General features: G+C 50.9%; 2 protein-coding genes and 1 long non-coding RNA gene across 10 annotated transcripts in view; 2 read left to right on the forward strand and 1 right to left on the reverse strand.

Moving 5' to 3' along the window:
* Positions 1-4749: 4749 nt before the first annotated feature.
* On the reverse strand, positions 4750-11484 carry ANAPC16 (anaphase promoting complex subunit 16). 3 transcript variants are annotated; one of them, XM_065843325.2, is made up of 4 exons: positions 11336-11483; positions 9498-9655; positions 7323-7397; positions 4750-5526 (listed from the first exon to the last, which is right to left on the reverse strand). In XM_065843325.2, the coding sequence occupies exons 1-4, from the start codon at positions 11440-11442 to the stop codon at positions 5411-5413; spliced, it is 456 nt and encodes a 151-aa protein (XP_065699397.1). In that variant the 5' UTR covers positions 11443-11483; the 3' UTR covers positions 4750-5410. The 3 variants fall into 3 exon arrangements, with proteins under 3 accessions (XP_065699397.1, XP_071667713.1, XP_071667712.1); XM_071811612.1 differs by lacking the exon at positions 4750-5526 and adding an exon at positions 5533-5799; XM_071811611.1 differs by lacking the exon at positions 4750-5526 and adding an exon at positions 6510-6632 and having other exon boundaries at positions 11336-11484.
* LOC136104390 (uncharacterized) lies at positions 5395-10465 on the forward strand. Its single transcript, XR_010651760.2, has 4 exons — positions 5395-5543; positions 6403-7701; positions 8122-8302; positions 9258-10465. It is a non-coding gene; the product is annotated as an uncharacterized lncRNA (long non-coding RNA).
* Positions 11037-21512, forward strand: part of ASCC1 (activating signal cointegrator 1 complex subunit 1) — a 35992-nt gene continuing 25516 nt past the window's right edge. For 2 of the 6 annotated variants that reach the window (XM_065843319.2, XM_071811609.1), the window contains exons 1-5: positions 11037-11218; positions 12717-12989; positions 14201-14300; positions 15120-15217; positions 16499-16677. In XM_065843319.2, coding sequence (XP_065699391.1) covers positions 11131-11218; positions 12717-12989; positions 14201-14300; positions 15120-15217; positions 16499-16677 — 738 coding nt within the window. In that variant the 5' untranslated portion in view covers positions 11037-11130. Of the gene's footprint in view, positions 11219-11258; positions 11598-11632; positions 11653-12716; positions 12990-14200; positions 14301-15119; positions 15218-16498; positions 16678-21512 lie in introns of those variants that run through there. The other 4 variants (XM_065843323.2, XM_071811610.1, XM_065843322.2 and 1 more) reach the window with 4 other exon arrangements.

Here is a 21512-nt window from a genome sequence, read left to right on the forward strand (position 1 = left end):
TGCGGGTTACAAACCCAACCCGGCGGCGCTATAGGTCACCAGGGTGCCACTGTCCCATCGGCTGCTGCTGTCCGGGGTTCTTTAGAAGGTAAGGGCTGTGAGAGTGAAATGTGCTAAAATCCGGTGATGAGGGAGGCAAGAGCCAGGCATGGCCAGGCTGGGATGGGATGGGATGGGATGGGGGTTATTCAGTGCCAGGCTGAGGGGAACCCCCAGCTGCCTCCCAAAGCGGTCCCGTAAAATGGGGGCAAGACAGTGTCCTCCTCCGAGCCCTCTGCTCTGGAAGCGTGACCCCCCTCACAGGCCCGTGCGTGCCGGCCCCTGCATACGTGACCTCTCCGCAGCCAGACCCTGAGGAGCGCGGGGAGGCGAAGGCCCATTAATTGATGATAAAGAGCTTTGTTTGTCCTCCTGCCGTGCTGCCTGCAGCTTTATCAGAGGAGCTGGGCGCACTCTGAAGTCACTCTGGGAGCTATCTTGGGTACTGTCCTTCCAGAGCAGAGATTGATAACAGCCCAGCCATAAACACAGCGCGGAGCAAACCGGCCGGGAGCGAGGGGGACAGGCCCCCGCACCGGTGTCACACCCACCACCTGTGACCTCTGCGGTGCGGGGGAGACAGGGACAAATTCTCCCACCCAAGAGCTGCATGGTGGTGGGTGTGAAGGGTCTGGGGACCCCCACTAACATGGGGAACTTGCTTTTTAAGGGAAGTGGGGCGCAAATCTGTCGCTGTTTTGAGAGCAGAGGTCCAAGCTGGGGGAGCCGGTAGCATCCCGGGGAGCTGTGCTGCAAAGGGGATGTGCGGCGATCTGGGAACAAGCCCTGGCATGCAGGGCTACTACTCTGATTTTGGGGACAAAAAATGAATTAACCTCAAACCCCAGATGGTAAAAATATACACCGATATTTGCAGGCTTGCCATGCAATACAGCAAAATATGCACACGCGTGCTTGGAAACGGTTGGATGGTGCTTGGGATCCTGTTTTTAACAAAATCTAGCTCCTGGGTTTTTTTTTGTCCCCACAACCACCAAGTCATTGGTATAAATGTTTGCTGGGTGAGGCTGAAAATAGATGAGGAACCGCTGGCTTTGGGGTCAAAACGGGGAAAACAGCAAATAAATAAAAGGAGGTAAGAGACCACAGGGAAGGCGCCTTGCTAAAAATAAGCTTGAATTCTGAAGCTGAGCATAAATATTTTTCTTTCTTTGCCGTAACACTGCCTGGTAGGCAGGGGAGCAAGCAGCCTCTGGTGTGGCAGCAGGGTTTAAAGTGAAACGTAATTTTTGATCTCCGAAATAAAATCATCGTAACGTGATGTTGCATTTTCATGTCTCTGCTGGGAGACGAGGGGTTGCGGGGTTAGCAGCTCATCTTCCTTCCCAAAAAGAGACTGTGACCCGGGCTGCTTTTCTGCAGCAGAGCAATGGTTTGGAGCTAGAAAGCAAAGTTTTAACTCCAGTATTAGTAATCCCTGCGCTTCCCCTCCCTGGGTAATGCTGGAGTAAACCCAGAGTCATTTCTGTGGCCGAGCAGCGTCTCTTTACCCTTGCCCAACCTTCAGAGGGGGCTTCAGGATGATGGATGAAACTTTCTGGGCAGTCGCCCCCGCACCCCGTGATAAGATTTGCTCTATCGCTCAGATTTCCAGCCTGGCTGGATTTGCAAAGGGTTAAGCAGGGGGCGGCTGGTGTTTGGGAGGGTCCTGGCTGGGCCCCTGCCCGGGATGTGCTGAGCTCAGCTGTTTTGCAGTGCTGCAGGAGGAGGGGGCTGGGGAGGAGGAGGAGGAGGAGGAAGGGAGGAGATGCACAGCGGGCTCAGCGAGTACTCAGCTGCATGTCGGGTACAAACCGTGCCCCACGTATGCCAGGGGACAAATTCCTTGGCCCATGGGGTGGCTGCTGCTGTCCCTGGCTCAGTCCCGGTCCTCGTGTTTGTTCTCCGTGGCCCCAAAAGCCACTTTTCAGTAGATTCAAGTGTTGTTTTGGCTTATGATCACCAGCCAGGGTTGGCACAGAGGCCAGTGTGATCCCCGTGGCCAAGCATTCGTGTGGGGAACATAGCAAGGGGGCTGAGCTGCGGAGACACCTGTTTTTAGGGTGTCCCCTAAATGCCTGCAGGGTGGGTGCCCTTTGCACCCTCTCTGGCTCCATTCTGGGTCATGGCAGGGGTGACCCCGCGCATCGTGCCGAGCCCGTGGGCAACTCCGGCAGGCGAGCAGTGAGGTGGGGGGGATGCGGCGGCAGGTCCCGGCACGCCGACAGCCGGGCACATCTGCGCTGCAGCCAAAACCTTGAGGGCCCGTCTCTCGTCCCTGGGACAGGCAGCTGCAGGCAGGCTGCCCGCCCGCGGCATGCGGGTGAAACGGGGAGCGCGTGCCTGGGGAGGATGGTGGATGGGTTTTGGCAGCTGAGCTGCCGAGTGCCGGGCGGGCACCGTGCCCATTTGCAGGGTGGGGGCTGTGAAATTCATCTCCACTTGGATGCTTTTGCCTCGTCCCAAAAACCGGGAGCCACTGTTTTTTGGGGTGCTGCCTCCCGCTCCCGCAGGCTCGGTGGGGTTTTTTGGCGAGGCGAGCGCGTGCCTTGGCTCCGTGGCCAGCGCTGGGGCCACGGCCAGCAGCGCGAGGAGCCGGGGAGGCGTGAGCGGGGCCTGCGCGCCGGTACAGAACGTTCTGCTGCGAGCACCCACAGGAAAACCAACCAGCAGCCCTGAACGGCGCTCTTTGTTCGGCTTTTTTTTTTGGTAATTATTTTTCCCTCCCCTCCTCGCGTCAACTTTTGCTCGCAGCTGATGGTTTCCCTTCCCCCCCGCCGCGCCGCTCCCAGCTGCAGCCACCAAAGAGCCCCCAAGCTGCTCGCCGAGACCCCCCGAGCTGTGGGTGGGACGGTGCTTCAAAACCCTGAGGAGGAATAGCAAAGCCAAGCAGAAATCGGGCAGCTGGGGAATTTTCCAGGAAAACCTGCACTGGGAGGAGAGGGAACACTGTCGGGTTTTCATTTTTTTATTGTACCCTGCAGCAATCCCTCTGGTTTGTGCCGCCTCAAATGAAGTGTTTACTGAGCTGGAGGAGGGAACGGCCAACAAGATGTTTTTGCATTTGTAGAACTGTACAGGCTGAACTTTTCACTTCCTCCCCATGGCTCTCACACATGTGTCTATTTTGGTGCTGGGCGCACATACAAACAAGCCATGTAGGGCACAGAGCCGGGGCCGTTCCCTCCTCCTGCTCCATCCAGCCTAGAACTGGCTGGAAAACAAGGAACGGGAGGAGGGCGATGGGGGGGATTGTCAGCCCCAATACAATATTTTTTGGACCCTTCAGCACAGGCCGGACTTGCGGGGAGATCTGGGTGGTGCTTGGGTGCTGCATCCCGTTGACAGAGCCACAGGCACCGATCCTCCCGGGTCCCCGGAGGGCTGACGAAGTGGAAAAATTTTGCATTGAGAAGTAAAAAGGCTCTTTCTGCATCTCACGATGCCTGTTGTGGCACATAGGGTGGGCGAGAGGGTGAGTTCGGCGTGAGTGACGCGGTTTTGGGGCGCTGCTGTGTGGTTGGCGGCAAGAGGCACACGGCTCCGTTCCCAAACCCCGCGATATTGTCATGATACCAGAGGGTGGTATTTTTGTCCCCACGATATTGTCATGATATGAGGGGATGGTATTTTTGGCAAGCTTGCCCAAAGCCAGTTTAGGTGGCTGGAGTAAGCAGGATAAAAAAAAATAGCTGATATAAACCAACCAAACAAGTTGTTGATAGAAATGATTGAAAAGCTCCCTTCTTTTCAAAATAACCCCATCCAGGATGGAGTTTTAGCACCGAATGCCATCACGTTCCAAGTGATACTGGCCCAGGAGCTGCTGGCTGGGCAGGAGGCCCCGCGGAGCAGGGGCTGGCGGCTCTCCAGGAGCGGGGAGGAGGTTTTCCGGGCCGGTGCACGGGGGAGGCGCGTGGGACAGGCTGAGCTGAGCCGTAGCCTTACGTGAGAACACCCGGACGTGGTTTCAGACACCGTAGAGTGAATTTCCATGGGTGCGGAGCTGGAACTGGGCTGCATCTGCAGATCGGGACTGGCTTTTGGTCTCCCAGAGATCAAGTCTGGATCACGCCAAGCTGCCTGATACTGGAACTGATTTATAAACAAATGAACACAGAGCTTTCCCCCCGTAGATTTAACTAACACAAACTGGTGATGCATGGATTCAAATTAATCTGTTTCAATCCAGGTGTGGCTGGACTGAAATAGTGAGTAAAAATAATCTCATCAATAAGATGTTAAAAATGGCAGAATCAGGCATCTGAGCATTAAGTTGTACAGTTGCTTAAATATAGGGCTGAGGCTGTCCCCTGCTAGCTAGCCAAAACGTGGTGGTAAGGCTCCTATCAGTGGAAAATTAACATGTTGAAATGGTTAGGCCAGAAAACACAAATCCAGTTCCCCTCGAGAACAGAAGTGAAGTACAACTGGAAAACAAAATGATTAAAACACATGGATTTAAATAAGGGATTTCTGCTGGCAGAGTTAAACCAGGATTAAAATCTGATTTAAATCAATCCAGTTTTGAGTGTAAAGCAAGTGTGGTTTGGTTCTTCTTAGAGGTTGTTGTTTTTTTTTAAATTGAACTTAAGTTGACCATCGTAACATCCAAGCTGCCTCCGAGTGTCATTAAAGCTCCTGTAACCTCCCCAATAGCTGATCACTTCTTTCATCAGACCCCCTTGCACCACGCTTTGAAAAGATAAATGGTTTCAAAGCCAGAATTATTTTATTACCGCAAAGCAAGATAATACATAATAAAGAGGAAAATGAGCTTCAGGGTATGAGGGATAGAGCAGTGTCCTCCCAGCACTCGCTGTGTGGACACAAGAGAAACGAAAACAGCTTTTGCCATACACAAGGTACCTCTGGAGAAAACGGCACCGTTTGCCCTCTCTCAGCTGACCCAGGATGTTTTGTGTCCTGTTCACCCCCAAAACCCAACATCCAGGGCTGGCTGAAAAGCGTTTCGGGCAGAGCGTCGTACCTCTGCTCAACAAAGACCCGGCTTCAGTGGCAAAGATGTGCTGGGGAAAAGCCAGGAAGAGTCACCGGGTTGCTTTCCCCGCCGCCCCACAGCAAGTCTTTCCCCCTCTGTAAACAATCCAGTGATTCTCTGAGCTCTGTAAAACCGATCCAACCTTCTAAGTTACAGAAACTGAGGCGTGCCAGGCTGTAATGCCACAGAGGACTTAGAGAATCCTATTATTTCCATTTACTGGCAGCTTTATGGGGGATCCCCACTCTGAAATTGAAAAAAAAAAGCCCAGTCCTGCAGCTGTCAGCATCCTGATAAATGGGGTGTGTTTTGAAGCCAGGCCAGAGAATGTTTTTCTTCTGTTCCCTGACAGCAGCGATCCAGACATGCTCAGCCTGAGGAGGGAGTGAATCCCAGGAGCTGCTCTATTGGCTTGTACCTCCACTCATCTGCCTCCAGCTCTTCCACCAGCCCGGCTAGTTTTTCCATCCGTGCGACTTGTTGATCTGCGAGAAGTTCAAAGGTAACTGTGGTTTGCAGTGACAGTGCAATTAAACCTTTCAATTAGATGCCAATTCCCACCTGTCGATGGGGAAGAGAGCAGAATAAAAAGAAAACCCCACCAAGCCGATTTGAATACAGACCCACTCCACACGACGTGCTGTGTGAACAGCGAGACCTCGCCAGATCACAGGAGAAAACAGGGACAGGCTTTTCTGCCTCGTCCAGCGCCAAATGTGCATTTACTCATCCCTGCCCGTGCCGTGTAAATTCAAGTCCTAACAGGGAAGCATGAGGCTGATTAGCGTATGGGGGTGAAACCAGGATGAAGCTCATTTCTTTAGCATAAATATTTATAGTGCGATAGAACAGAGAAGTTCAGAGAGCCTGGTCAGCCCACGGTGGAGCTGGGTGCAGCGCGAGGAGCTCCTCCTTTTAATGAAGGGCCTTTGAGGAGGACTTGGGTGGCTGGAGCAGAAAGGCTCTGCAATCAGAGGACGTTAATGACACCAAGGTCCCCATGCAGACATCGGCTGCCTCCCTGGGGATCCCTGAGACAGCTTCTTCCTCTCAACTTTATTTAAAACTGGTTGTGCGTGGGACACGCAGGCTCCATTTCCAATTAGTTGAGCTGTGGTGGTCGAGAGATGAGAACAGTCCTTCTGCTCTTGGTTCTGCTGGAAGTTTAACAGCCATAGTGCTAGCAAGAGGCATAACATAAAATGCACATGATTTATGCTGACTGCAGCAGTGGGTGCTTTTAAGAGGGACTGTTCTCACTCCACCTCTTGCAACCGAGTGCTTTTGGGAACTGTCAAACAAACAAGCCAAAAAAACGATGACCTCGATCTTTTTTTTTAAGCCTTTCCCTTTCCTTTCAGGGTGCTCCATAAACCAGTTTCAAAGGCTGGTGCTCATCAGGGTGCCCGTCTGCGCAGCAGCCCCCAGTAGCTACAGCCGCAGTAGCACCGGCGCCGTGGAAACAACGGCTCTGAAGTTCAGCTTTGCCCTTCCGTTCAAAAATACAGAATCACGGCCTTGCAAGCTGCTGCACGCCCCCAGATCTCCTCCTGGCAACCCTCGCTGGCGGAGGACAGGAAACCTCGCTGCGCTGAGACAAGAGACAGAAGTATTCATTCTAGCTGACAAGAAAGGACATGACCCTCGAGCAGCAGATCTGGCGCTGAGCTCTGCCCAACGTCTCGGGAACGCACGGTGCCGTGCAGTCAAGCCCATCGTTCAGTTACAAGCACCTGGGCAGCAGGTAAAAGCCCCAGGATGGAAGCAGAAGCTTAAACAAGATGTGAAGCTCTTTTCTGGGGAGTTCTGGAGCACAGTCAGCCCTGTTGTGCCACGTCAGGCACCTGCGCATCCCTCTCCAACCTCGCTTGACCCTGCTGGTGTCACGAGGGCTCGGCAGAGAGGCAAAGGTGGAATCAAGTGTCTCTGCCCGAGGCCGAAGAGACAGTCAGCGCTGGGCCAAGATCAGAGCGTGGGCGTTTCCTGCCCATATAACCTCCTCTTCTGGCCTCACCTCTCACAAAGGCTGCACAGCGATGGAATAAACACGCTTCGAAAGGCCCAGCCTGTTCCCACCCAGGCTGTGTGGGTTCCCGTTGCTTTGCATAGGGCTTGCAAAAGGACTCGACGATGGCCTGACTTAGCGTTAATCCTCCAACTTAAAAAGGCTACTCTGCTTTTTTGTGGTTGGCACCTGAGAACATGTCAGCCTTTTCTCTCCGCTCCCCTGCCATCTTCCCCATCAACAGGCAGTTAAAATAGACGGCGCTTGGGTGCTTACCATGTTTCACTTGCTTTAGCGTAGATGCAACCTGATAGCTGAAAACAGATTCGCAGAGGAATCTTTCGGAGCCATCTGTAAACAGAAAAAAGAGAGGTGGTTTCATCTGAAAGTTTTAAGACTGAGCAGCCGTAGCTGAGTCCCGCCGACTTGCTATTTTTATGTTTGAGGTGTGGGTTTCCCCACTTGCCTCATTCCGCCGCTTTCACCTCTGCTGAGGGTGCCTTGCTCCGGTTTCCACCCCACAATCAAATCCTGTGCAGGGCTTTGGCCGGCTCCCAGTGCCATGGGGGAACGCTGTGCCACCTGGAAGACGTCCCAGCTGATATTCTGTTACATCCCCTCTTGTCAAGCCATTTCAGCCTATTTTAAATAGAAGGTAAGCTACGGAGAAGCTGGCTAATATTACGGCAGTCTCTGCCTCCTTCAGGGCTCAGACGCTTGTGTCCTTACAATACTTTATGATTTCCCACAGGCTTAGACCAAAACCCCACATAAAGGATTTCAAATAATGTGTATCTTGCCATCTAAGTCAGTAACTGATAGCACAACTGCCTTAGAAATAAATGAGTCTGGAATACGTAGCTAATCATGTGCCGAAAAAAGCCCCTAAAACCTAAGGGTTTATTTAAAAACAAGCGAGATAGTTAAAGTAAGAATAAAAATCAGTCAGTTAGTGGGGATTTTTGAAGGGGAAACTGGTATGCAGCTACCCCACTAGCACCTGCGTGACAAAAGAATCGGTCTGTCACCTTTTATCTCAGGAATTAAAAAGCTAACCTAAAGCTTCTTTTGACAGGGAGAACGTTCAGGTGTTGCTGCCACCCAGAGCAGATGAACTGCCGTGTTTCTGGTAAACAGGTCAGCCTGGAGCAAAAGGAAGTACAAGCTCCATGCCGTAAAAACGAGGAAGAGAAGCAAATGCAAAGGGTAGTAACAGGCCCTGGCCCTGGAAAATCGAATGCGAAGGTGAACCCCAGGTAAGTGGGAAGAGTCAGAGTTTTGCGGTGCTCAGAGCATCCTCTCGCGAGCTGCTGAAATGCCATGCTGGTGCTGCCCCATGTTATTTCTAAATTCTTCCCTCCCGAAACCAGCCGTCCCGCCAAGTGGCTCTCTGGAGGAACAGCTGCCTGTCTATTTGGTAACACGAAGCGCTTCATTATTTTAATTTGTTTTGAGGGCTCATTACGTTCTGTGAGCAAGCCTTTAGTCATAATTACTTCAATAGACTGGCATATGGGCTCTAACGTGTCATAAAAACAGTCATTAAACGAGGTAGCGATCGGTTTGCAGCCGTGCTGTGCCACCGTGTTCATCTCTACCGGGACGCGGTCACTTCTGAGCTGCAGAACTTCCAGCTCACGCGGTTGAGCAGGCAGCATCCTGACACGGGAAGTTCAAGGGGAGCAGACAGACAGACAGACCTTAGCTTAACCCCGTCATCTGGAGGACCTGCCCTTCCTCCCGCACCCAGAGCAGGGGCAGGGACGTGCAGCTGCGACGTGCCTGGGTCCTCCTTCAGGAAACCCCACCGAGGAGGTGGGTGGCAGGGTTCTGGCACCCAAACGCAAGAACTTGCGATGGATCAGAGCCCTGACCCTCTCCCCACAGCCCTGGAGAAACACCCTGACAAGAGTGAGCCAAAAACGGGAAAGCGCTCAGCCTCGAAGGATTATAAGAGAGGTCCAGTCCTGATTTATCCCCTCACAGACCTCTGTGATGAGACTTTAACTTGGGTCAAGGGCAAAAACCAGCCCTACGTTTCCTGGCCAGCGGGGATACAAGCTGCCTCCTGTACCAGCCCAGTCAATCCAGCCCCAGAATGCCTTTTGCCAAGAAAAATACTCCTGCCTCAGCTATCTTTACAGTAATTCCTGCCTGACATCAAAGGATTGGCTAACAATGAGCTATTAACACTGTCATGTTCCCTTTCAGGTGGATCGCTTCCTCAGCTGAAGTGTTCCCATGGAGCTAAAAACCAGGTGACTGCCAGAAAAATCCCTTCCAACTGGTGGGAGAGCTGGGGCTGCTCGGGACCTACCCAAGCCCCAGTGCTTCCTTCCTCCCTCCAGCTAAAATCCAAAAGGGTAGCGGGGTGCCAAGCTCAGCAACTCCCTTGCAGGGCTGCCTGCGCACCAGGAGGAGCAGGGAAGGAGAAGGGCAGGAGCAATATACCTTCCAGCATCTCCCCAGCTCCTTTGGGGTACGTGAAAAGGGCTTTTCGGGGCGGCGCCAGGTCCGAAACGCTGAACCCCGATCCCGTTACGGAGCTGCCGCTGACTCCGCCAGCTGAAGACGACGAGGAAGAAGCTGCCATATCACCCCGTCCCAGCCTGGAAGAACAAAACGCAGAGTGAGAAGGGGCACCTTGGAGATTCCCGGGGTGCAAAGCCAGCGACCGTGCACGGATCTGATTGCGGGTGAAGGCGACGGGGGGCAGGAAAAGACAGCAAGCGCAGTTTTGGGCTCCCTGGCCTCAAAGCACTGGTGGTTTGAGGCTGCCCTGCCTGTGGGGATGGGAGCAGTTGGCTGTCACACCATGTGGTGGCCTCCAGAAGCTGAAGGTAACCCCCGCTCCCACCCCGCAGACAAAGGGGCCTGGGAATTTAGCAGAACGATTGGAGCGCGCGTAAAAATAACCTGGCACAGGTCGCTGGCCTGAATTCGCTGGCCATCAGCTGCCTGGCGCTGTTCCCACTCCCCAGGGTCATAATTTTTTCTCTTTTTGACTTGTTTCCAGTAGCACAAACAGAAAAAAACCAGCCCTGCTGCCTCATAAAACCTGGAAGCCCGCAGGACTGCCAGTTCCAGCGCTGTGTCCCACGCGGCGCCTCACGTGCAGCAGCTGCGTTCTGCGTCCCTCCAAATGGGCTTTTCCTTTAAAATGCCGCATTTGACCCAAAGCGGCAGCGGCTGAGCGCCCGTCCACCTGCACAGCACAAACCTGGTCGCCCTTATCTCAGTCTTGCTTTTAAAAGTTAGCGGCTGTACCTTTGTCATGATGCGGTACTTGAAACTTGTCACGTACCTCTCCCCTAGTAAAAAAGCTGTCACTTGTCACTGTCGCTTGCTACTCCTCAAAACCGCTTATTGTAATTTCCAAATTATCCTGCCCGTTGAATAAATGTATTGTCCCTATTTAATACGCTTTTGCAGACCCTTTAGGCTACGCGCAGAGTGTCTTTGGAAAGCAAAATGGAGAAAATGGGGTTTTGGGAGGCTGGAAATGGGAATTGGGTGTTCGTTCACAGCGAGGCTCAAGGTTCTTTCATTTACCACGTGTAACAAAACGGCACAGCAGCTCACAAGAGGCTGGGGACTTACGGGCTGTGAAGGAAAAAGCCGAGATAAAAGGAACTTTAAAAATGGTTCCGATATGTCCAGTAACACCTTCCTCAGCAAACCTGCGCAGGCTTAGCCCCTTGCTCATGGGAGAAGTGAAACAAGTTTGCGCTGGGCTCGCAAACCGCTGGCGGGCTCCCAGGTATATCGGAAAGGTCTTTATTTCAAGCAGGTTGAGTTAAACACGAAGGAGAGGACTGGCCGGCGAGGCCGAGATCTGCACCGCTGTGGCCTCAGGCCCGACCTTCAGCCATCAGGGGGCGGCTACGGCATTGCGCATGCGTGGGGCACCGCCTGCCCACACCCGCCCACCGGGACAGTAGCCTCAGGACCGCCGTTGCGCATGCGCAGGGGCACGGCCCGCCCACACCCACCCAGCACCGCAGCAGCTTCGGGAACGCCATCGCGCATCGCCGCCTGCTCACACCCTCCCAGCCGAGCAGCAGCCTCGAGAGCCCCGCTGCGCATGCGCCGCCCCAGACCACGCCGCTCCCCGCCCTGTTTTTCTTGCTTTCCATGGCCCCTCCCCGGCTTCCGTAGCCAGCTGCTTCGCGGTGAGTGAGCCCGCCCCGCCGCCGGCCTCTCCCCTCGCCCCGCTCAACCGAGCGCCCTTCTCCTCCCGGGTCGCGTCCCTTCCGCTCCCGGGGCGCTCCGGCAGCTCCGAACCTCACCTGGGCGCCCGGACGGCTTGGCGCAGGCGGCGCGCGTGATCGCGCTCGTGGTGCATGCTGGGGCGGGCGGGCGCGCGCGGCCCCTTCCTACTTCCGGCGGTAACCATGGCAACGACCGCGGCCCGGGGGTTCTGCGGCTCCTCGGGGCTGGAGTGCGAGGGGCAATGACACCAGCTCTGCGATTTGAGAAGCAAAAAGCAAGCCTGAGTGGAAACAAAAACAAAGTCAACAACGCTGAGGGTTTCTTGTGGTGTATTCCTCTGTGCGTGGTTCACCTCGGCGCTTCCCTTGGGTTGCAGAAATGTCCTTTTGTTTAGGTGTGAGCTCAGGTTTGGAAGGTGGGGTTTTCGTCTTCTGGACTTCATGTCACTGCACAGAATAAACCAAATTTAGCGCAAGTTCATCTTCACAGGCGAGCTTTTCGTGTTTTCCTGTCAGGTTGTGGTAGTGGACAGGTGACCCTTCTGACAAAGGTGAACTGTTTGCTGGAGACTTTGCTTTCTAGTTAACAGAGATTTCTACTCTAGAAACAAGGCAAGCTGCCGTATACGATGTCAATTTCAGTAAACACAGAAACTGTTTGGTGTCAAAAGAAGCCAGTAGAGGATGGCCGGTGTTTTGGTCTGGGGTCTCCTCGGTCTGCAGGTGTGGAAAATGACAAGATTAAACCATTCGGAACCCTGAATGGTGCTAAAAAGGCAGATTGAGGCCACAGTGAGTTTGATAATGTCGCTTGAATTTCCAGGTTCTACTTGATTGTGCTTTATGAGCTGTCAAGGAGTATATTTGTAAGTTCTTATAAAATTAGTCTTTGAATGAGTGATGTAAAGTTTGAGAAGGTGTCACCTTTCTGGAGTCTCCCATGTGGAATATTGTGTCCAGTTGTGGCCCCTCAGTTCCAGAAGGACAGGGAACTGCTGGAGAGGGTCTAGCGCAGCCACCAAGATGCTGAAGGGAGTGGAGCATCTCCCATGTGAGGAAAGGCTGAGGGAGCTGGGGCTCTGGAGCTGGAGAAGAGGAGACTGAGGGGTGACCTCATTCATGTTTATAAATATGGAAAGGGTGTCAAGAGGATGGAGCCAGGCTCTTCTCGGTGACAGCCAGTGATAGGACAAGGGGTAATGGGTGCAAACTGGAACACAGGAGGTTCCACTTAAATTTGAGAAGAAACTTGTTCCTGGTGAGGGTGGCAGAGCCTGGCCCGGGCTGCCCAGGGAGGTTGTGGAGTCTCCTTCTCTGCAGACATTCAAACCCGCCTGGACACCTTCCTGTGGAACCTCAGCTGGGTGTTCCTGCTCCGGCGGGGGGATTGCACTGGGTGAGCTTTCCAGGTCCCTTCCGACCCCTGACATTCTGTGATTGATTCCGTGATTCTATACAGGAGGAGTTATTGCTCATCTGGAGGCACAGACCTTGCCCTTAACTGCTCAGCCCCTCCGAGCTCCCCTGACACCTCTTACAAATTATCCACGAGGAAATCTCAGAATTTACCTCGGCATCAGTTTGCAAAATCGTCCTTGCTTTTGCATCAGGAGGAGGAGCAGGATGGATGTTCTGCGGCCCACCCTGATAAGGATCGAGGGGCGAGTGTACAGGAAGAATCTCATTCAAGAGCAGCCGTACCAGCATGAGGAGGAGCAGGATTTCTTTGCAGGTAAGGAGTGCTGCACGAGGGATGACCGTGGTGCTGTTGAGACATGCTACAGGTGAAAGCGTTGACACTGGGGACTCAGAGAGCTCTTGGTGTTGTTTCCGATGTCTTTATATGCACAAGGACTCACCCGTGAGGGGTTCAAGAGGGAGAGGAATGCTTTGCATTGGTCTCTGGGATCCTGCTGACCCAAGAGTGGATGGAATCGTGGTTACCTGGTGTGGATTTGGGTAACTCTGCTGACTGTCAGTTATGTTTGCTGTCTGTGAAAGATCTCCAGTAAAGAGGGGAATAAACGAGCTCCTTAGACCTGCTTTCCCCAGGTTCCTGCAGTACCTCTCTTTTCGGTAGAGTGATTATTTGCAGACATGCCAGGTGTGGAAGCTGGAGATCCTTTGTCCTTGCAATGTTTCACACTTGAAGAACTGGCCTCTTATTATGTGACTTTTGGAAAGTGTTACCTATTTGGGGAGCAAAACTTTTCCTGTTCTGATGTAGTTTACTTTATCTTTCTGCCTTCATGTTTGTTGTAGTTTTGCATTAATTGCGGGCACAGAAAAGCTCAGAAAAGTTATTTCTCCAATGGAAAGGGTTGTGGCCGTTGTGTCCTGTTTCTCCCTCCACCCTGCCTTTCAGTGGACTGAACAAAGCTTTAATAAACTGTTTGCCACCCAGATTCACCCCGGTAGGCGTTGGAGGGGAGACACAAACCACAGCCTCTTTCTGGAAGTCGTCTTTGGTCCTAACAGGCACGACTGAACAGCCCATGGGTGAACGGTGCATCCATTCCCCTGTGCCGAGGGTGTGAGAATTCCGCCGTGTTTCCAAAATGCCGAACCCTTGAACCAAACCTATCCTCACCTTTTATTTGTGTCCTTCTGTCACCCTAAATTCCCGCTTGGATCTCTGAATGGGCTGGAGAAGAGACCATCCCATTGGGTAGCTGCACGACTTCCAGCTGAGAGGAAACCTGGGCTGTAACTACCGCTTTCCTCTGCCTCCCACCCCTGGAGGATCTGAAAGCGATCATTATGTTTTCTTGAGCCAGTAGTAAGGTGAAATAAAAAGCATTAGCTGCAATGAAGGGGGGTCTGTTTCTTCCTTAATTTAACCTTGGGAGAAGGCAGCTGTGAAACTATTGTCCTACATAAAGCGCTGCCAAACTTTACAGGGGTTGTGCAAGGTCTGTTGATTATTATTTGTTTCTCTGCTAGGCCCTGGTGACTGCGCAGATGAACCCTGTGATACCTTTGTGGTGGAAGAGACTGAAAACGGTTTCCAGTGCCGAGTGGAGGTTCCCAGCCCATTTTACAAGTGAGCCTGTGTGTTTCTGGTTTATTTGAGTTGCCACCAGCTGAGGAAGCAGTTGAGCGCAGAATGTGCTTTTTTGAGGTCGGGGTGAGTGCCGGGTCTCCAAAATGTTTTCCGTGATGTGGATTTTAGCATTTCGGAAGGGAAAATTGGCGATGCCTTTCTAGTGCAGTTGTGCCTCACTTGACTCCAAGCCTTCCCTGTGACTGAGACAGCAGGTGGTGCTTTCTTGCTGGCAGGAGAGTGTTTGAGCATCTCTTCCCTTGAACATAAAAGCATCAGGGAGGGTGGGAGAAGGGGAGGAAGAACTGGCGCCAGCCTGGCAGGGGGAGTTTGTGAAATCTTGGAGAGAAAACACGCATGACTGGCATTGACTATTGACTCCGAGCCGATGTTTACTGGGAAGCCTGTAGCGTTCAAAGCTCTTATCTATAGTTACTCTTGACAGTTTTATTGGTTGAATGGTTTTACCGAAATGTAGAGAAAGAAAGGTGTTCTTTTGTGTGTTTGGATGCTGGCAAATGGATACCTTGAGCAAAACAAAACGCAGAAAAAGCTGCAGTAATGGGAAAAAGTGATAACCCAGCTGGCGAATAAGCTGTAGTGGGATGTTTTGGGCAGAGCTGATTTATTTTTGCTTAAACCACTTGTGAGCCACAGCTCAACATCATCCTGTGGTCCTGGGTAGGTCATGCGTGGAGATTCAGGATTTGGGGGAACACAGCTGTCTGTGTCACCATTAATCTGCTGGTGGGACACACTTAATGAAGAGCAGCCCAGTGACATTGTGCGAGCAACACTCTTGTACTTTTATACCTCCAGGTACATCATTGGCAAGAAAGGGGAAACCAAGAAGAGATTAGAAACAGAGACTCGAACCTCCATCAGCATTCCCAAGCCTGGAGTGGAAGGAGAAATTGGTGAGTTTTAACACGCACAGAATGGCTGTTCTCCCACAGGCTCCAGCACAGACGTGACTTGAGCAGGGAGGGGGTCTAGGAGGTGTTTTTACTTTAATTCCTGCTTCTGCCGTGGCACTGACTCATTTTATGGCCCTCTAAAAATCACTTCACTGTTCTTCTAAGTTTATTTTTTCTGTCTGCAAATCCTCATAAGCAATGTAAGGTTTTTTGGGAAAAAAAAAAAATATATATATTTTAAGCCAATGAATAGTCCCACTCTGGGCCTTAAATGACTGGCTTGAGAACTTTGGGCCTGAATGTGTTAGATTTGTTTTGTTTGTTTTTTAAAATAATCCCATTTCCATTAATAAGAAACTGTAATATACACGCACACCTTACTGTGTTGTATGTTTATACACGAAACAAACTTCAGCATCTCCTTTAATATGAGAAGTGTTTTGTTGATGCTGCTGCCTTTCTGGTGTTGTCACTTGATCCTGATAGTGCGAGCGGGTTTTCTTGGACCGTACGTTCCTTCTCATCGCTTCCAGCGACTTAAAAAGAAAGGTGGTGTTGCTCATAGGGGTGGATTTCTGCCTGAGGGGCTGTCCAGAGGGCCCCTTATACACGCTCCAAGGATAACTGGCACGGTGTACAGTTACGTTAGCGACAGATTTATGAGGAGTAAGTGACGGGGGATCCAGCTGTCGTGGTGCACGGGAACGTGGCAGTACTTCTCAAGAAGTGGGTCTTGACTCCTTCCTGAGAACCGTGAAGGACTATAAGCAACACTGAGAGATGTTGAAAACGTGTACTAATAGGAGGCCGAGAAAATTTTGCTCCTTGTGGGTCTTTCCTTTCAAGCTCAAGTGTTCTCTGTTTGGTGCCTTGAAGTGCTTGCACAAACGATGTAGGCCATCTTGATCTTCGATAGATTTTCTTTTCACTTCACTTTGGTTGCCTTTATGAAAGCTTGAAATAATGCTCTAGAAACCTGAAGTGATAGACGTAGTTATTGTTTTTCAGACACTCAGAGCTGACTTTCTTAAGAGCAGAGAGGTACTTTGGATGGCATCATCTTGTTTTTACAGAGAAGAGCACAGCCATGCCAGGCATTTTAAGTCAAGCAGGGAGTCTAGCGAGATTTCTCTGTGCATGGTTGGGGGTTTTAATTCCTCTCACTTCCTCAGCGAGCCCGGGGCTAACAATAGAAAGGTGCTATTGTGCAGGTTTATCTAACTCCCACCCAGCACCTCCTGGGTGAAATATTCCTGCCTTTATTGCTTCATTTCCCTGTAGTGATCACAGGGCAGCACCGCAGCGGTATCACCTCTGCCCGCACGCGGATCGACGTTCTCCTGGACAGCTTCCGTAAGAAGCAGCCCTTCACACACTTCCTCTCCTTCGCTCTCAACCAGCCCGCCATCCAGGAGAGGTTCCTGCAGTTCAAGGAGGAAGTGTTGGAGAAATGCTCAAAGGTAAGGATCCGCGTGAGAATTAGAATCAAGTGGAAGCCCTTCCGCAGAGTGCCGCTTCATTTATTGAGATAGCTTTTTGGTGTTCACTTTGAAGGCTGTATTCTATTCTGTTTCCTAGAAATGTATTTTTAACAGGCCTTTTACTTAAGTTGGTGGATCTGCTGTGAATTTGTTGAGTGCTATTGTGAAATCTTCTGGAATGTGGAACGGCTTACTTAGTAAAACGTTAGTAAAATATTTTGTTCTCCTTAGAGATTTTTCCTAGGTGGGAGTGTATCTAAAATTCAAGATAGGGTTGGGGTTTGGTGTGGGTTTTTTGGTGTGTCCTTTTGTTTTGTTTTTAATGGGAAAGCCGCTAAATAATGTAGTGGACCTTTTGTACATTTTATTTGATTCCTACATAACTGTGAAACCAGGTAGGAATTCACAAGTTTGCTGCTGCTTCTATTTCACTTTTCTTTTGGTTCCTGACACTGGAGGGAGATGAGATGAGATGAGATGGATGTCATTACTGTAGCTGGGCAAGGAATGACTGGGTAGCACAAGCCATGCTGCAAATGTAATTGCTTCCCTTCTTCCCCAGGAGACTTTGTGCTGACAGTCCCTCCTACTTGCCATCAGATCTTGCGCTGAGAGCAGCAGGAAATAGTTAGGGAAATGAGGAACAGAATGAAGTGAAAGCTATGTATTCCCTGGTTTATTTTAGCGTGACAGAAGCGGTGTGTCAATGCGCAGGGCCATGCGCCGAGGAGGGGGAATGGCATTATTAAATTGCCGTGTCCTCCGAGCCCGCTGACAGGACATTTCTAGGTGGGAGAGAAGAGTTCCTCATTGCGGCCACTGCAGGTTAGATTGCATACACGCAACTGATGTTCTTACCTTCCTGTCCGTCACTTCTGCTTGTGCCTTTCAAAGGGGAAAATAGAATCTTGCAGAGAGCACAGCTTAAGAAGCTTCATTTCCTATGTGTTCACGCTGTGGGTGTGAATTATCTGATATCTGGGGAGCCAGGAGTTCTGGCTCAAGTTTTCATGGTCGCTCGCATGTTAGTTGTCTCTAAGAGCTGTGCTGAGCTGGCTTTGCAGTCTTGTCTTTCCTGTCAGTTCTGATTCAAGTCCTTCTTCTCCACGCAGCTGCCTGTTTCAGTGACATCTTAGGAGCTTTCTGTCACTCAGATTTCCACTTGACATTGAATACAACTGAAACTGGCCAATAAATCCGGTGATTAGCAACCAGTGCAATGCCATCAGCACCCTTTCCTCAGGCTAGGAGGATATCACTGGCTCAGTTGTCTATCTGTCCCCGTTAGCCAGCGGCAGCTGCCTTTATTAAAGCTTACCTTTAGTAAAGACAAGCCCTGAAGACAGGGGGATGGAAGCATTAGCCAGAGAAAGGGTTGGCTGGGACAGAGTGGTGGCATCAGCGGTGGCCTGGCTCCCTCTGTCGGTTTCTAGTTCCAGTCCCTGCGTGGGGACACACCAAAGGTACAGGGAGAGAAGCAGCTTTTCTGGGGGCTGGTAACTTCAGCACGGGGCTCTGGCAGCAGTTGTTCTGCAGCACACTGGCCTCACAGAACACAAGCAAAGAGAAGATCTTTTTGCAGAGCACTGAATTTTCCTCCCTGCTGGTTTGGTTGCATCTCCGCAGTCCCCCATTGTCCCAGCCTTGGCTGGCGATCTTCCTTGCTCTCCAGACCCCTCCCGGTGTGTCTCGCTCACACCATTTGTCCCTTGCTCCCTCTGAAGTGTCAGTTTGCATCCCTGGGTAGGCAGGATGGTCTGCCATCCACTTAGAAACATGTTCATAAATGTATCTTAGTGGTTTCCCCAGTGCTGTCAGTCACATTCAGAAGGAACCACCTGGGAACATCTGCAAACCTTCACATGCTCCTTCTCCTAGAAAGCTGCAGAAAACCAAACGTGGTCAGAGGAATGCTGAGACCACTGCCAACCAGGCTAGTCATGTTAATTTTTCCTCCTCTTGCGTGACCTCTTGTCTCTTCTGCAGTTTTTGTCATGTATCTGGACAGCACTGAGCCCTGTAAGGCTCTGCTTCACGGTCAGGGATCCTGCAGCGTGGGTGTGCACGTGGGGACACGTTTCAGCCCAACAGCTACTTCTGCTCTTCGGTAACCTCAGACTTGAACTGTGCTCAGAATCCTCCTATAACACCAGTACCAGCAAAACCTCTGAGAGAACGCAGCACTCAATGCACGGTGCACCTTTTGCTGCTGCTCAGTCATCGAGGTGCTTTCGGACATCGCCCAAAATGGTGCCAGCTGAAGCTGCCCTACATCAGGACACATCCACAGGGGTGGCGGCAGCAGGTCTGGGGCTGTAATTCCTGCTCTCCACGCTGCGTGGGTGCAAGTTGCCCTGGCCTGGAACCTGCAGGGTTGTGTTTGCTCTGCTTGGTGCCCTGTGCATCTCAGGAGGAACTGAAATGTTCCCAGTTCTGCTTACATCAGCTCTAGAGTTTCTAGTTTTATTTCAAAATGTAGAATTCGGTCAGTAATAGGTATTTGGAGGTTTGCATGTATATAGCCTAGGAATATATGGTGCTTTATTCTTCTGCCCTCGCTTCTCCTGATATTAGCTAAAGGGTTTCTAGATATATTGCTGCTTGTTAGTTCAAGGAGTATATTGCAGCCCTGTATGTCTCTCAATCACTCCACCAGCTGGTAATGCCACTCTAATACCACTTTATCTCACAGCAGGGTCTGCTAGAAAGCACATGGGTAATGAAAAACAGTAATTCAAAACTCTGCCTCACAAAGCAGTGAGAGCGCTTACAGATTTGTCCAAAGCAATGGGATTTCTCAGAATACTTGGGGAAATCTGGGTAGGTTTCAGTGACAGAAGCAGCGCGCTCTGCTTCCTGTTGCAATTTGCTGGTGCGAAACATTGCAGAATTAGGTAAACTCCAGCCTTTGAATGAGGCTCGGTAATAACAGTAAGGAAGGGAAAGGACCAGGTGTGCGTGTGTGAGGATTTCTTCTGGCCATTGAGCATTTGCGAGGGGCTCTATTTCTCTCTGAAGCGGTTACCATGACAACCATTCATTTATATTTTATAGCATAGGGTTTTGTTGGTGGGTATATGCTTTCTCTTTTTTTTTTGGTACATCTTTAAGACCTTTTATAAGATGAACCTTATGTTGAAATACAGAACACTTCAGGTATCGTTCATGCTGTTCTGTGCTCAGGGCTGCCAGGCAATGAAGCAGGGCTGAGGGGAGACTCTTTTGAGGCTAATTTAATATAAATACAGGAAGGTGTCTCACCTGGCCAGGCTCATTACTGCTGTGGTGCAGTGGGAGGTCCAGATGACTGCATGACCTTGGAAGTCTCCTTGCACAGTCACGTAGGTGTCAGTGAGGAGAACTGAAATGTCTGTCTGGGAATGCAGGTGGAAAAGGGAAGAGTCTTTGCAGTATTATTGCCGTGAAAAATCACAGTTGGGTCTTTCAGAGCTGTGCAAGCGCAGCGTTTGCAGACTTCTAACAGGCTGCACGTGTAGCACGGAGAATAAATATGATTGCTGTAATATATGGCAACCTGTAAATGTCAAACATCGCTAATGAGATATTATATCTCGGAGTGGAAGGGACAGAAAATGGGAGGGGTTTTTCAGCCTGCAGCTCTTCAGTCAGTCCTGAGGAAATGCTGCTTTTCTGGCTCGCTCCTTTGTTTGTGGATTGGGGTGGAGAGGGCATGTAACTGGCATGTAGTATCCTACTATTAAGAGAAAACAACAAAAAAAGGAAAAACACAAAACCATAAAGCTGTCTGCAAATATTGGAAGCTCGTAAGATAGTAGAGAGGATGCAGCCAGGGAGGAAGAGCTAAGAAGTTTGATCCTTTGCCTTGTCGTGTGAAAGACCTGAAGTGTCTTGTGATCTGCGGTTTCTCTACTACAGGGTCTTAGATTTGGAGGAACAATGTGCTTGAGCTTTGCAAAGAGAGGTGAAGACACCAGATAAAGCCCTTTCTGTGTTCCTTCTAAAGGAGGAGAGCAAAGGTAGGAGACTGAGTAGCAGAAGGGAGGGAAAAAAATGCGTTTTTAAGGCTGAGTGGAAAGGAGTTCATCTTTTTTGACTATGACAGGGCAGTGTCAGGGGGAGGCATAAGCTAAAGTGGGCAGTCATCACATATGGATGGTGCGTAAAGGGGATGTTCTTCCTGCCTCTGAGTACATCCTTAGGGAACCCAAGTTTGAACAGTACATTTTTAGAGAGACAACAGAACCAGCGTATCTGCCAGCAAGTTCCTGCAGATACGCCACTTTCAGATTCCCCTGTAGAAAGTGGGCATTCGCTGCCGCAACACCTTGCCTCGCCGAATCTGGGGCTCTGCTTTCGTTAGGGCTGGAAGCCACCACTTGCCACAAGCCACTGCCACTCGTGCTATGAGGAGTGTCCACTGTCACCTGCACAGGCGAGGAAACTGGTGACAGAGGAGCTTGTCGCTGAGGGGCACTCGGAGAGCGTGGCTTAGATCCCAGTGGATCCTTCTGCCCACCTCTGATGCTGAATCTCACTTCGATAGTTGTTGCTTGCCTTGAGATGGTTCCTTAGGTATTTTGAGGACGTTCATAAAGCCCCAAAATCAGAATGTTGACAGCATTATGTCTCTTGGGGTCATTCTCTGTGGACCAGGATGTTTTTTCCTTATGAACACATATTTCTAGGCTCCATGTTGCTGCTGTGTGGCCCCACTGCTCAGGTTGCAGAGGACTGATACCGGCGGACAGGACAGCTTCCCGTGAGGCCACACAGCGGTTGCTGGTAGCGTATCTTCAATCCATGATTAGAATAAGTGGGTTCAAGCTTTTTTG

Source organism: Patagioenas fasciata, chromosome 8 (genome assembly GCF_037038585.1).
Source record: "Patagioenas fasciata isolate bPatFas1 chromosome 8, bPatFas1.hap1, whole genome shotgun sequence".
Lineage (NCBI taxonomy): Eukaryota > Metazoa > Chordata > Aves > Columbiformes > Columbidae > Patagioenas > Patagioenas fasciata.